Source organism: Danio rerio, chromosome 2 (genome assembly GCF_052040795.2).
Source record: "Danio rerio strain M-AB ecotype USA chromosome 2, GRCz13ab, whole genome shotgun sequence".
Lineage (NCBI taxonomy): Eukaryota > Metazoa > Chordata > Actinopteri > Cypriniformes > Danionidae > Danio > Danio rerio.
The window spans coordinates 59,243,829-59,259,768 of record NC_141022.1 but is presented as its reverse complement, the minus strand read 5'-3'; the positions used below and the strand labels follow the sequence as shown (position 1 = coordinate 59,259,768).

At 35.6% G+C, this 15,940-nt stretch overlaps 1 protein-coding gene across 5 annotated transcripts in view; it reads left to right on the top strand.

The window, feature by feature from the left end:
- The window catches only part of eps15l1b (epidermal growth factor receptor pathway substrate 15-like 1b), a 101,435-nt gene that overhangs the window by 54,215 nt on the left and 31,280 nt on the right, over window positions 1-15,940 (top strand). For 3 of the 5 annotated variants that reach the window (XM_087241655.1, XM_087241653.1, XM_087241651.1), the window contains one exon: window positions 1,357-1,444. In XM_087241655.1, the coding sequence (XP_087097781.1) occupies window positions 1,357-1,444 (88 nt within the window). Of the gene's footprint in view, window positions 1-1,356; window positions 1,445-1,587; window positions 1,895-15,940 lie in introns of those variants that run through there. The other 2 variants (XM_087241654.1, XM_087241652.1) reach the window with 1 other exon arrangement.

The window sequence follows — 15,940 nt, the reverse complement described above, 5'->3', positions numbered from 1 at the left end:
CAGACAGACAGACAGACACATTTAAACATATAAACATGCACACACAAACATAAACACACCCAAACACACACACTTATACACACACATATACACATAAACACACATGAGCATATAAACATACACGCAAATCCACATAACACAGCATATAAAAACACACGCTTAAATCTACATAAACACAGCCAAATACACACATAAATGCACACACACACACACACACACACACACACACATACATACATACATACAGACACATTTAAACATATAAACATCCACACACAAACAGACACACACATACACATCTACACACATAAAACACACACACTTATACACACACACATACACACAGACACACTTGAACATATAAACATGCACACATAAATACAGCATATAAACACACACACACACACACATACATACACATAAACATAGCCAAACAGACACATTTAAACACACACATACACATATAAACACACATGCACACACAAACATACACCTAAACACACACATTTAAGTTAACATACACATAGATACACACAAATCCACATAAACACAGCCAAATACACACATATGAATGCACACGCACAGACATTCATAAATGCACGTAAACACACCTGCATACACACACACACACACACTTAAACATATAAACATGCACACACAAGCATAAACACAGACACGCAAATACACATAAACATACCCAAACACACACACTTATACACACATAAACACACATGAACATATAAACATGCACACACATGCGCATAAACACAGCCAAACACACACATAATAATGCACACACACAAACATACACACAGACATGCATAAATACACATAAACACACCCAAACACACACACATAAATTGCGCGCACACACACATACATACAGACACATTTAAACATCTAAACATGCACACACAAACATAAACACAGACACACAAATACACATAAACATACCCAAACGCACACACTTACACACACACACACATATACACACAAACACATAAACACACATGCACATATAAACATGCACACACAAACATACACACAAATACACATAAAAACAGCCAAATACACACATACAAAACCACGCTTACACAAACACATAAATGCACATGCACACACACACACACACGCAGACACTCACAAATACACTTAAACAGTCAAATAGATACACACACACACACATGTATATACACACAAACATGTACACTAACAAGCACATATGGATACACGCATAACACGCACAAACACAATCTGTGTGCTGCTACATGTGTGCTATATAAATAAAAACAGGCTGCAAGCATGTCTATTGTTTTGTGTTCGAGCACTTGTGTTGTGATTTGTGTTCATTCGCAGAGTTCAGAGTCGATAAACCGAAGGCCGACGTACCCGTTGCCTCCTCCAAAAAAACCGGGACCACAGAGACCAGCGCCGCCGCCGTACGGTGAGAAAACCCCTGCTAACATCAAAGAGCTCGTGTGATTTACTGATTTAATTACCTGCTTCATCTGATAAGTGTGTGTGTGTGTGTGTGTGTGTGTGTGTGTGTGCGTGTGTGTGTGTGTGTGTGTGGTTTAATCATATAAGAATGTATTATGACGTTTATCTAGTTGATTGTATCATGCGGTGGAGAAGAACGAAATGAAGTGCTCATCATGTGGTGTGGTAATGTTATTAATATTAGGGATTTCGCGTGCTGCATTCCTGAAATGAGATTCCTAAAATGAATATTGGATTTTATAATGAATATTTGATTTATGATTATTTCTAAACATGTTTGTTTATCTGTTGCCAGCTATAACTCGGTCCAGACTGAATGCTGAAATCTGGAACTCTATTTTAATGGTTGAAAATCCAGGTTGATTTCAGATTAAATTCAGCTGACAGAAAATAATTAATATATCTTTGATTTTTTTTTTAAAGCAAAATATAATACTTAAAATACTATAAAAGTGTTACTTTAATTTAAAAAATTGTATTATACACTGTTAAAAAAATGCAGGGTTCCACACAATTCATTCATGTTGTCCCAACACAAATCGATTAAGTTAACTTTGCACTTTTTAAACAATTTTATGTGAATTGAACATAAAAAAATTATGTTGTCCCTAGTAAATCTTAAGAATTGTGTTGATTCAGCTTATTTAAAATAAGTAGTTTGAACAAGCAAGTATATTATATTATAATTATTATATTTTATTTAGTATATTATACTATTTTTATTATATTATACTATATTATACTATATTTATTATATTATATTATACTTAATTTATGTTATTTATTATATTTTTATTATATTTTATTTATTATATTGTATTGTACTATGTTTATTGTATTTTATTTAGTATATTATATTTATTAGATTTTATTTGTTGTATTATATTATATTTATTAGATTTTATGTATTATAGTATATTATACTATATTTATTGTATTTTATTATACTCTATTTATTATATTATATTTATTAGATATGTTTTAATATACTATGTTTATTATAGTTTATTTAATATATTATATTATATTTATAATATTTTTATTATTATATTATATTATGTTATGTTATATTATATTATATTATATTATATTATATTATATTATATTATATTATTATATTATGTTTGATATTAAATTATATTGTGTCATGTTATATTATCATGTAATACTATATTTATTATATTATATTGTATTTCATTATATTTGTTAAGTTATGTTATAGAATTAAATATTAATTTCATATTTGTAAAATATAAAATATTAAAAAATAAAATAATAAACATTTAAATATAAGGTTAACAGTTTTTAGTATTTTCTTATGGTTACTAGTGTTTTTTTTTCTATAAAGCTTTAATACATTTTTATTTCAGTTTTATCTAATTTTTCTTTTTAGAATTTAGCACTTTTATTAAAGGTGTTGTATGTAAGTTTTTGACTCTTCTAAAGCATAACAATACCATGATATGTTTGCAGATGTTTAAGAAACATGCTTTGTTTTGGTCGTTTAACACACCCAATGCCAACTTAGACAATTATATTTCAGCACCCCGGGTTGCCTTGTTGGAAAACAGCGTATTTCATTCATTTATTCATTCATTCATTAATTTATAAAGGCTCTCAAAGCATGTGTCTGTGACCGAAATGTGACCTTCAGTGGACAGTTGGAGACTCAGAAATAAGACACAGATTCAGAGTTCCACATGAGGTTATTAATTAGCAATTAATATAAATATTACAAGCGTAAACATTAGGTGAGCAGGTTACATTGTAACCTTGTGTCCTAACAACATGCTACACAATGAGATTTGCAGTGATATGCAGTTTAGCTGTTTGCACCAGACGAAACACGACAGAAATTTAAATACAGCAAAAGCGCAAAATATGCACTCATCAAGAAATGCTGAGGTTTATAATCTATTTAATACATATTAAACCTCTTTAACATTATTAAATGTTGATGCTGAATCTCTAAAATGTGTTGGTTTTGAATCTAAAGTTCAATTTCAGACGGCTTATTTTATTTTCCAGATCTCAGGTGAACTACCTGCTGCTGCTTTCAGTAGTATGGCAATAGATGTCATGTAAAATATCATTCAAACTCGCATTATTAGCATTTAACACTGAATAAAGCACATAAGGTGTGTCTGAGATGATTATTGTGAATTTTCTGTTGTTCAATTGTCAGAAATAGAAGCCGTTTCTAATATATCAGTTCCAGCTCTTGGTTTGGACAAAAACTCCCTACAATATTCCCTTTATCACATGCTGTTGCTTTAATTTGCAACACGATTTAAATCAGCCTTTAGGTTCGGTAGTCAGGCTCGCTCCTGTCGGTCCTCAATCGCCATCAATGCGTTTGTTTGGATTCAGGAATGCAATACCTAGTTCAGCCACTGTGTGTCGAACTTGCATACTGCAGTTTTAAATTGTTAACATGTTCCTGTAGTATTTCTATTTAATTTTAAATTATAAAACCGATTTTAATAGTTTTAGTTTTAGATAACTGGTTGATGAAATCAGAACTGATTAATCCACAACAATTTCGTTGTGTATGATTCATAGAATCACAGACTTTTCTTCTATGCCTTAGGTTTTACATCCTGAAAAAAGTTATTGGATAAAATTGGTAGTTTTAACTATTAGTACACACACACACACACACACACACACACACACACACATGCACACACACACATAAACAAGCACAGTCTATTGACAATACTTCCCGATCTTGACAAACTGTGTTTCAGAGCTACGAGCTATTGTCTGCGGTAAAGCTTGATTAATATTGACATCATTCTTATGAATAATGCTTTGAGTTTTAATTTCAAACTCCTTGAGACATGAACCGCATTTCACAACCAACGTCAGATATTTCATAACACAGCCACCAAACTCAATAAGGCAGATCATGCACAGTGAGTCTGAAAAGGGAAAGTCGAGCACTTCTCCTTTTTTTTTTTAGCGATATCGAAGTGCATCAGTGCGTTGTGAGCTGATCGTCGCACAGCTGTCACAGGGAAGATAAGAGGCGTTTTAGAATGAGATAATTGACCACTGCAGAGTCACGCAAACAAAATGAAGACCATGCCAACGTTTACTGCTTTCAAACCTTTCATTTCTCTTCAAAAAAGATATTTGTCAGAATGTCCATGCTGCTCTTTTTCACAATGAAAACATATACATTCAAATCTGAAATTGTTCACACCCCTGGCAAATTCTGACTTAACTTTTTTTGTTCAAATGTAAATAAAAGCTGAGAAATATTGTTTTTAATTACAGTGATGCCTCATCTTATTATCTTTTAGGAGAAGCCTTGGTCGTTTCTGCTCCAAAAAAAAACTTGGTGGTTGAATAAAAGGCAGTGATATTTACACATTTTACAGTATTTTTAATAAACAAATTAATTAATTAATTAATCAAAGCACGCTTGTCCCCCCTCCCGTCTCCCCCGACGGACGCGCTTACACCACAATCGGGCCTGGGCATGCTTACGTCATCGATGCTGTGCTGTTCAGTGAGAATCGCTCTCTCACTCAGCAGCACAGTGGAGATTTCTCTAGTTTTATCGTGTCAGTCATTTGATATGCAGTGACATGCAGTCAAATATTTCGCCAAACAGTCCTTAGGGATGCGGGGACATGCAGTCAGATATTTCGCCGAACAGATCCGCCACTTTTGGCGCTCATAAACAATCATAAAGCCCTCGGGCTGCAGGAATGAGGAGGTCTGCTGAAGGTGCAGCTGTCGTGCATTGAGGGGTTTGCGTCTTTAATAAACTACTGCAGTTTGCGTTCATTAAACCGTAAGAATGGTTAATAAATCCATATGAAACAGCCCCTTAAAGTCACGTCTCGCTTTCAGTTTCAGGCTTTGGCGTGTTTTGCACTCACACTACAAACATACCCTAGTACACACTACAAAAAAGCCTACAAAAGCCCTAGTGAACTGCGCTCAGGCCCACCTCTTCCAACCGGGCCAGGGCCGGCCAAGTGAACGGCGCGTGATTCAGCGCACTCACACTTCTCAAACGATCTGGGAAATGGGCCTGGGCACGGTTCGGAGAGGATAGTGTGAGTAGGCCCTAATGCAACATTGGGGTAAGAAAATGGTTAAATAAACAAACATTTATTTTTTTATTTTATTTTTTTTTTTTTACAATCTTTTGACTGTCATTAGCTGGGTCTCCATTACTGTGTTAATGCACTTTTTGATAAACGGCACATTTCTTATAAAAATCCCTTAAAGCGCAAAGGTATCTTGAGGTGCTTGCTTGAGGTGGATTTGGACTTGTGTGAAAAAATTGTTAACGCCATAATGGGAGATAGAAACAAATTTGACAAATCAACACTGACTTAGCGCATATATAGAGTGGAGGAACTATGACGTCAATTTGTATGCAAAAAAAACGGTAGCGAGTTAGCATTTTAGCAGTTCCGGTTCCCTCATCCCAAAGTCAATGGGTTTTTTTCAATAGGATTTCGGTAAAATCGCTTAAATAAGGTTTGTGGCTAACACAGACTTAAGATACTTTCACGCTTTACTCTACGACATAAAATACATCAGTTACATCTCACTCTTGATTTTTTAAAATCGGTTATTCTTCTTTAAAATGAAGGTTGCTATCAAGTTTGTTAATTGGGACTACAGGTGGTGTCGGAGTCATACGTCATTGAGCTGAGCTGGTTTGGAGCGCAGCTTGCTTGTGTTGGGCATTTAAGTATTTTCATGAATAGTATTTTATAGTTTGTGATATTTTTCTAATCGGGAATTAATATTGTGTGTAGATAATGCCTTTACTTGTATAGACCGTCAGGACAGATTCATTTGTTGATGATTTATTTTAATTAAACCGTATTATGAAGATACTGCAGTGCAGCCTGCCTCTTTCCTGCTCTCAGTAATGCAAACGTGTGATAAAATGTGTAAAAATACACACATATTAACTATCATTTTAACGTGGTCAAGTGATTTTTCGTTGGTTATTTCTTCATCTGAACACATTTAACTCTGTCAGAACTGCAATATTTACACTCCTCCATAAAATGTATAGCAGATGTGACTGTATGAGTTGCTTTTGCTGTACTTCGTGACATAAAGAGAATATTGAATGCTGTTCTGTGTCCCTGTCCCTCACGCCCCATTTCTGTCGTCTGTTAAGGTAAGCAGGCTGTGTGCACGCGAGCGATACACCTTTTTAAATATGTCTTATGGTATGTAGGCACAATTATATATACAGTTTTAAAACTTTTACAACAATCGTAAAGCAAAACAGACGTATTTCCCACGTAAAAATGATCCAAAAGGCACGTAGGTCTATGTGTTTTTGCGTATTTATTTGTTTATAATATGTAGCTTGGATTATAATATAATAAACAGAGAGATCAACTCTTTGTCATGGAGCATATTTCTAAAAATAAGCTAGAAAAGTTTGTCTGCAGCAGGGTGGTGCTGACGCGAGCGCCTCGAAAGCACTGTAGTCCGTTTATAGCCTAATGTTAGCTTTTCAGTTCTTGCGTTTGCATTTAAGATCCAAAAGTGCTCAAAGTTGTATTTTCGTGTGAGGATTATCCGGCTGGACAAAATGTGTAAGTGTAATGAACAGTGTTTGAACACAGAGCTTATTATTCGCAATCTTCGAAATGTATTAGGGGCTCTATTTTGACGGTCCATGCGCAGAGCGCAAAACGCAGGGCGCCAATGCTTTCTGGGCGTGTCAGGACGCGTTTTTGCTAATTTAAGGCCGGGAAATCTGACTTGCGCTTCGGTGCATGGTCTAAAAGGGTTGAGTTTATTTTCTTAATGAGTTATAGGTGTGTTTTAAGAATAAACCAATCAGAATCTCATCTCCCATTCCCTTTAAGAGCCAGCTGCGTCGCGCCAAGAGCGCATTCGCTATTTACAGGACGCAAAGTAAGTCTAAGTGGAAAAAATTAGCATTTAACTAGCAAACAATTAACAGTTGACAGGTTTTTAACAGAAAACTGTTAAACAGAGCATCTACTGCGTGAGAATGAGAGATAATGGATCACTTTCACTTTCGCTCTTGGATAGGGAAACCTTTACGCACAGACATCAATTAGTCTATAAATAAATACTTTTGTTTGTTAAGCGCAAATATTCGTTTCAAAACTATTTCTAAATTATATATGAATAAATGAATAATAATAGCAAAATGTGCTCAAAAACCTGAGTTTATCCTAAAACACATGCTGTGCTCCATATGGTCTAAAACCTGACAGGTGGGCAAATCTAAGCTTGTTTTTAATAAAACAAATATAAATATGGATATAATAAATAATACTGCTAATAATAATAACATTATACAAAAGCAAATTGTTATGAATGAACTGAAAAAGCCTCCCGAGATGAAGAAGACATAAAAGCAGTGATTTTTCATATTTATGTAGGCTAGAAAATAATATGTTTTGTAATATTTTAATCCTTTATATTTATATTCTATATCTATTCTTATTATATTCTATATATATCCTAAATATTTAAATGTTTTCACATGTAAAGATATTTGCCTATTGCTCTCTTGTGCGTATTAAGCAGTGCGTAAGCGAGGCGCAACTCTGCGCTGGAGTTTAGACCGGGTTAGTTTTGGTCTAATGAAAAATCTATTATAGTTTCTCAAAATAGCAACGCTATCCACCTCAGAACGCCTTCCTTTTTAGACCAGAACGCCTATGGGCGCACAAATGAGCGCTAATGCATTTGCTATTTAAACAGCGTAGCGCAACGCCTCAAAACCACTCTAGCGCCAAGCTGAAACTAGCAAAAGACTACTGCGTCACGCCTTGCGCCACACTGCGCCGGGTGTATGATAGGGCCCTAGATGTCGCCTATCCTGTTGTTGTTTATTAGAAGGAATGCGTCAATAGAGCCGCAATTTTAGTACAGGGTAGCGCTCCTTTGAAATGATCGCGGGACCAAGCTGCAGTGTAGGACTGCGGTCATCCAGAACCAGAGAATTACACATATACACATATATCTATGATCGGAAGTTTTCCCGGTGGTCAGTATGCTAAAAATGTTTAAATTCCAAAACTTATCATTTTACATCACTTTTCTACATTGATGGATGAGTGATCGCACGGGCATTCCTGACACAAAGCTTGTGTTTGTGTGTTGGGAAATGTACTATCCACCCTCCCTGTTAAATTTGATCTAATCATGTCCTGAAACACACCTGGGGCCTGTTTCAGAAAGGAGGTTAACTGAAAACTCAGAGTATTTTAACCCTGAAATGAGAGAAACTCTGGGTTTTCCATTTCAAAATGGCAGGTTTGTTAAACTCCAGAAATCAGGGTAAGTCAAGCCTGTTTCTGAAAGAGAGTTAACTTTAACTCAGAGTCAGTTACTGTGGTAACGTACTCTGTGAATCTAACCTGGTCAGAAGCAGGTTTTATTCTCTAAACTCAGAGTTTCTGTCTGTCTCCTTCCCTTTTTTTAAAGATGAAGCGGTATTTCTCGCCTTAGCCTTACGTTTCCACCCACCTATTTAAATGCTCATTTTGGATACGTGCATAAAAACGATTGATAGAAACGTCATGATGCACATAACTTTTTAAAATATGCATAAAAAACGCACATAACTGAGTAGGATAAACTTTTATTCGATAGAAAATGTGCGCATAAACTACGATGGAAACAATTTTACTGAACAAATTACAGTATGTACATAAAAAAAAAAGATCATGATCATATGATAATGAAAATGTGTGTAAATGAACAAACCAGCAGGCTGGGCACACTGTAACACGTCTTAAATATTGTTTTAGTCATTCTAAAACGCCTTAACTGTTTCAGTATTAGTGTATATTATTAATTACCTCCGAACGTCTGGTGCGTGTCAAGAGTCTTCGCGTCTCATGGCTTCAGACACCCCCACGTGTTCATTGTGTTTCAGCATTGTCTTCTGACATCGAGGCACAAGTACATTAATTAGGCTAAATAAAGTATTAATTGACGCAGCTTCTTCTACCACAGTAAATTCTGTTTTTACTGTTGATATTTGGTGCCAGTTAAATCAGGAAGTGACTATTTTTTTCTCTTTGACTCGTTGGATGGAATTTTATTCGCATCTTTTATGAAATATTCCAGTTTTACACATAAATTTATGTAATATATTTGGATGGAAACATAGCTATTGCCTACATTTTAGTCACACACAGAAGAACTGTACTAGAATGGCTTATGCTTTTTTAATAAATAATTAAATTGAATTCACCTTCGATATGCACTGTAACTAGATTAATGGGATTATTATTCTTTCTAAAAATTATTTTTAGTCCTGCTTACCTTCTAAATGTTATATTAACCTCTATTACTTGATCAATAAAAAAGGCAGACACACAAGTGCACTGTTAAATCATTTAAAACTAATAAATGTATAAAAGAAAGTTTAGAAAAAAATATATAAACATCACAAATTACATTACTTATTTTATTATACTTAAATATTTAAATACTTAAAAAGTTAAATTAGGCATTATCTTGAGCAGCTGTTTTCCCACGCTAACTGGTTGATGGCTGCTTCTTTTCAAATATATACACTCATATTTGCTATAACTTTGCATGAGAACATCAAGTTCAGCTGGAGAAAGAAATGTTAATCTCTTTTATAAGATATTGCCATAGTCACTCGTAATGTCTGCGCTCCATTGATAATGCCTTTTTATAGTCACGGTGCGTGCGCTTAACTCTGAGTTGGTCTACTCGAAGTTTTCGAAGTGATTGACCCAACTCAGATCAGCTGTTCTGAAACCGAAAACTCTGAGTTTTTAATCTCTCGGTAAATCAACTCAGAGTTCAAGTTTAAACTCTGAGTTGTTTGAACCTCCTTACTGAAACAGGCCCCTGCTCTCCTGCTTTCACTTGTCACACTGACGCAGGGAGCGGTTAGTTTGTGAACGACTCCTTCACTAGCCGACAATAACACAAGTTTCTGGCAGCGCAGCATCTCGTTGTCATATTACTTTTGCATTGTTTGCTGATTTTATTCAACATAACTAGCATAAGCCGAGTGTTTAGTGCGAGTTGGAGCTGCTTTGCCTTATGGTGAATGCAGTAAGTGACTGTTATCATCAATAACGTTACAAGCACAAAAGTTCATTACATAAAAAAACATAAAAAACATAAAAAACTTAATCTCACCTTTGAAATGTTCTGCCTTTGTGCTTTGTTTTCTTTGTTTGCTCGTCACTGCACCCGTAGACAGCGCTAAAGTCCCGCATCTTAACGCAAGTCTTGACTAGTGCGGTTGAATGACACTTGTCCTGGGAGCACTGTACAAATATGGCGGCGCTATTGACACATGCTCAGGGTCCCTATGCGATATCTAGTGTACATATCTATGTATTACACCCATGTGACTCCATTATGCTTGTCTTGTTTACTGTTGGTCGCTAGGTTACCAATACTACAGTCAGCCACTCGAACAACCTGATGGAAACACGCATAATTCGAATGGGGGATTTGTTCAATTTTTGAGAACTTTGAAAAGATTCATTTTTGGGTGAAGTAAGTGATAAAACTGCATACGAGAGAGTATTTGTGAGGAAGTCTGTCTGTGTTTTCACCATACCTGTCAACCTTTTATGCAGGATTCTCTCTTATTTTATTATTCTATCCCGCTATCATCTCATTTAAGTGTTTTCCATGTGTTTCTATGAAAGGTGGCAGTACACACAGATCCCTCATATGCACATCAATTGCAGGAGAATTATGCAAACGGCCGCATTCCCTTCTTTTGCATTAAAGCCATGCATCGTCTCCATCCTATTGATGCATAGATTTGATTGCCATCGGAGTCTTAATCGCTATCTCCATTAAATCCATGCAGCATTGCCACGTGACGTGGCGTGACTGTCAGACACACTCCATAATGTTAAAGAGAAGCTGTTCTCTGAGTGAAAGTGGACAATTTGGGAATTTGGGTGTGTGTTATTAAACAGACAAATACACATAATAATATGTAAATATGTCCATCTGCTTTTTACAGCTTTTTCTGCTTTCTTTATACACTCACCGGCCACTTTAATAGGTACACCTTACTTTAATAGGTTACACTCCTTTTGCCTTCAGAACTGCCTTAATCCTTTATGGCATAGATTTAACAAGCTACTGGAAATATTCCTCAGAGATTTTGCTCCATATTGACATGATCGTATCACGCAGTTGCTGCAGATTTGTCGGCTGCACATCCATGATGCCAATCTCCTGTTCTACCACATCCCAAAGGTGCTCTATTGGATTGAGACCTGGTGACTGTGGAGGCCATCTGAGTACTGTGAACTCATTAGCCCCTTTCACACAGTGATACCGGTAAATATCTGGAAATATATATATATATATTCAAAAAAGTGCTGTTCACACAGGCGAGGACGTTACGGAAATTTTCCGAAAAAAGAGCATTCACACATCCATTCCAAAATACCGGTAAATTCTGACATCATTCACCACAAATGAGCTTTAAACGACTGCGCTTGTGTTTGTAAACATATGACTAAATTACAAACTCTGTGGATGATCAATATTGTGAACAACTTTCGCAGGATCACTTTCGCATGTCGAGATGTTCATAATATGTGCGTGTGCAGGCGCTCATAGGCGCACGCAAAGCTTGAAGGTAAACAAACAACGGCTTATCATAAGCATCTCATCGATGATTATTTACAGAGTTGGCATAAGAAGAACATATAAACGTGATCTGACTAACTTCTAGCAGCTAAATGTGTCTGGAAAAATATTCAAAGGCTTTTATTCTCACAAACCGCGCGGACGTAAATGCGTCTGACTGTTGTGATTGGCTAAAGCAGACGTCTCACGTCAGCACGTTCTAGACGTGCACGCGCTTATTACGGCAATCTTCATTCTGCATTCACACAGCGCAGCATTCCGGCAAATTGCCGGTAATGTTACAACTTCTCTTTCCGGAAAATAGCCAGAACTAATTTACCAGCATTTTCAAAAAGGACCTGTTCACACATACACACCTTTCCGGAAAACTGCCGGCAATTTTCTGGAAAGGTCTGTATGTGTGAAAGGTCTCACCGTCATGTTCAAGAAACCAGTCTGAGATGATTCACGCTTTGACATGGTGCGCTATCCTGCTGGAGGTAGCCATCAGAAGATAGGTACACTGTGGTTATAAAGGGATGGACATGGTCAGCAACAATAGTCAGGTAGGCTGTGGCCTTGACACAATGATCAATAGGTACTAATGGGCCCAAAGTGTGGCAAAAAAATATCCTCCACACCATTACACCACCACCACCAGCCTGAACCGTTGATACAAGGCAGGATTCATCCATGCATTCATGATGTTGATGCAAAATTCTGACCCGATTATCTGAATGTGGCAGCAGAAATGGAGACTCATCAGATCAGGCAACGTTCCTCCAATCTTCTATTGTGCAGTTTTGGTGAGCCTGTGTGAATTGTAGCCTCAGTTTCCTGTTCTTAGCTGACAGGAGCGGCACCCGGTGAGGTTTTCTGCTGCTGTAGCCCATCTGCCTCAAGGTTGGACATGTTGTGTGTTCAGAGATGCTCTTCTGCAGACCTCGGTTGTAACGAGTGCTTATTTGAATAACTGTGGCCTTTCTATCAGCTGGAACCAGTCTGGCCATTCTCCTCTGACCTCTGGCACCAACAAGACATTTGTGGCCACAGAACTGCTGCTCACTGGATATTTCTTCTTGTTCAGACCATTCTCTTTTAACCCTAGAGATGGTTGTGCATTAAAAATCCCAGTAGATCAGCAGTTTCTGAAATACTCAAGCCAGCCCTTCTGGCACCAACAACTATGTTCAAAGTAACTTAAATCACCTTTCCTCCCCCTTCTGATGCTCGGTTTTAACTGCAGCAAAGCAAAAATAATTTTTTGAATTTTAAAAAAAAATTTGCTAAGAAAAATAAATAACTGCAAATAAAAATCAAGCAGTGCAAAAAACAAACAAACAAACAAACAATATAATTGTTTTAAAATTTTTAATTGTTAAATAATTTAATTGTTATAAAATATTTGCAATAAAAAAAACAACTATATATATATTTGCAGAACATTATTTATAGCATATAGCCTTTACAAAACCCAAGTCAATTGCAAAGCTCATTTTGATTTGCTTTTTAGATTGTGAGTTTGCAATGCTGTTTTCACGTTTTTGTGCGTCTTACAGCCCAGTAGGCCTGGGCCTGCCGTAAACACCTAAGTTCCCTTGTAACGTTTGGTTTTGGAAAGGCAATGCTATAAAATGATTTCATTCCAAATATTTTAGTTTTGTGCACTGCTTGTTTTTTATTTAAATTTTTTAATTAAATTTTTTTTTTTTTTTTGTGAATTGTCATTTATTTTTCAAAAATTTATTTTCGCTTGCCGATTTTTTTATTTTTATTTTTTTGCATTTATTTCCTTATTTTTTGCTCAATACATAATTTTTTGTTTATAAAACTTTCTTTTATTTTGCAAGTATATATGGCCCTAGATTGACTCCATACTTTTAGTAGTTTTTTTGTTAATGTGTTCACGCACAGATTTTTGGTTCTTATGCGAGTCAATGCAAGGCGACAACACAGCTGGGTTTCATCAGCAATAGTTGTTTGGTGGGTCAGTCGATAGGAAGCTAATATGTTATGCACAATGACAAGCCAACCAACTTCTCTCTCACTGATGTGCGAGAAAATTACTTTGAGAGAGATTAACAAAAATGTACGAGAAATGGCACGTATGAGAAAACGTGCCCCAGTAATGTATTTGCGACTGTCAAAAATGTGCATGTCGCCCTCTAGTGGATTTGTGAAAACAAAAACTACAAAAAGACGTAGTCCAGGGGTACATATTTCTTGGTTCTCAAAAATGTAGCCCTGGAGACATCTTGATTTTAATTATGCCTTATTTTCACATCCAAATGTTGACAGGTATGGTTTTCACACATGCATACTTCATATACACCAAACTCTCTCTCACTCTCTCTCACTCTCTCTCTCTCTCACTCTCTCTCTGTCTCTCTGTGTGTGTGTCTTCTAAACTTTGCTGTGTTGATGTACATCCACATGTAGAATGGGCAATCATCTGTTTGTTCAGGAATCGCATCATCAAAGTCTGCTTTCCGCTGCTGATTTAACTGTGTATCACTGTTTCCTGCGGTATTATCAGTGGTTACCCTGAACAGTTATGTATAGCGGTCATCATTTACCATTCAAGGAAACCATATGCTTGAATTTAAAGGTCTGTGATTTCAATGGTTAAAAAGAAAACAAAAAGGAAAAAAAAGTTGAAATGGTACAGTAAAATTTTGTAACCTGGTTTACAGTTTCCTTAACTGTATATATTATAACTTGTACTGTAACTAATATAACTTTCTTAGAATAACTGTAAACTCACTTTCCCAGAATTCTCTGCATGATACTTCACTGTTTATTTTTTGTTGTTGTTGACATTACTCCATATACAGTCAGAATTATTAGCTCTTCTGAATATTTGTTCCCCAATTTCTGTTTAACAGAAAAATTTAGATGCATCTAAAATACATCTTAAAAACGTCATTTTAATTTCACAAAAAAAATCTATTTAGGTGTGTGTGACAAACTGCAAACCTTTGACGTTTATATTAGGTTTATATCGTCTAAAAGCAGATTTTTACCACTGTTTTGGAGCTCAATAGATACCCTTAAAACTAACAGACTGATGCTAATGTCTAAAAAAACATCTAAAAAATGTCCATTTAGGCGGTTGTGACTAATTGCAACTTTTGATGTTTATATTAGGTTTATTTCTTCTGAAAGCAAATATAACACTGTTTTGGAGCACAGTAGATACCCTTAAATCTAACCGATTGATTCTAACATCTAAAATACATCTAAAAAATGTTATTTTGATTTCACTGATCTAAGAAATCTATTTAGGTAGATGTGACAAACAGCATACTTATGATGTTTAGATTAGGTTTATATGATCTAAACATGCATTTTGCCACTGTTTTGGAGAGCAATACATACCCTTAAATCTAACAGACTGATGCTAACATCTAAAATACATCTGAAAAACGTTATTTTGATTTCACTGATCTAAAAAATCTATTTAGGTGGATGTGACAAACTGCAGACTTGTTACCTTGTAAACTGCAGACAATGTTACCATTGTTTTGGAGTACAATAGGTACCCTTAAAACTAACAGACTGATTTACTGAAAAACTGAAAAACATCTAAAAAAAATTAGGGGGATGTGACAAACTGCAGACTTTTAAAATCTTATAAAAGCGAATTTTTCCACTGTTTTGGAGCACATTAGTTACCATTAAAACTAACAGACTGATACTAACATCTAAAATACATCTAAAAAACATTATTTTAAATTCACTAATCTAAAAATACATTTAGGCAGATCTGTCAAACTGCAAACTTTTGATGTGTATATTAGGTTTATATCTTATA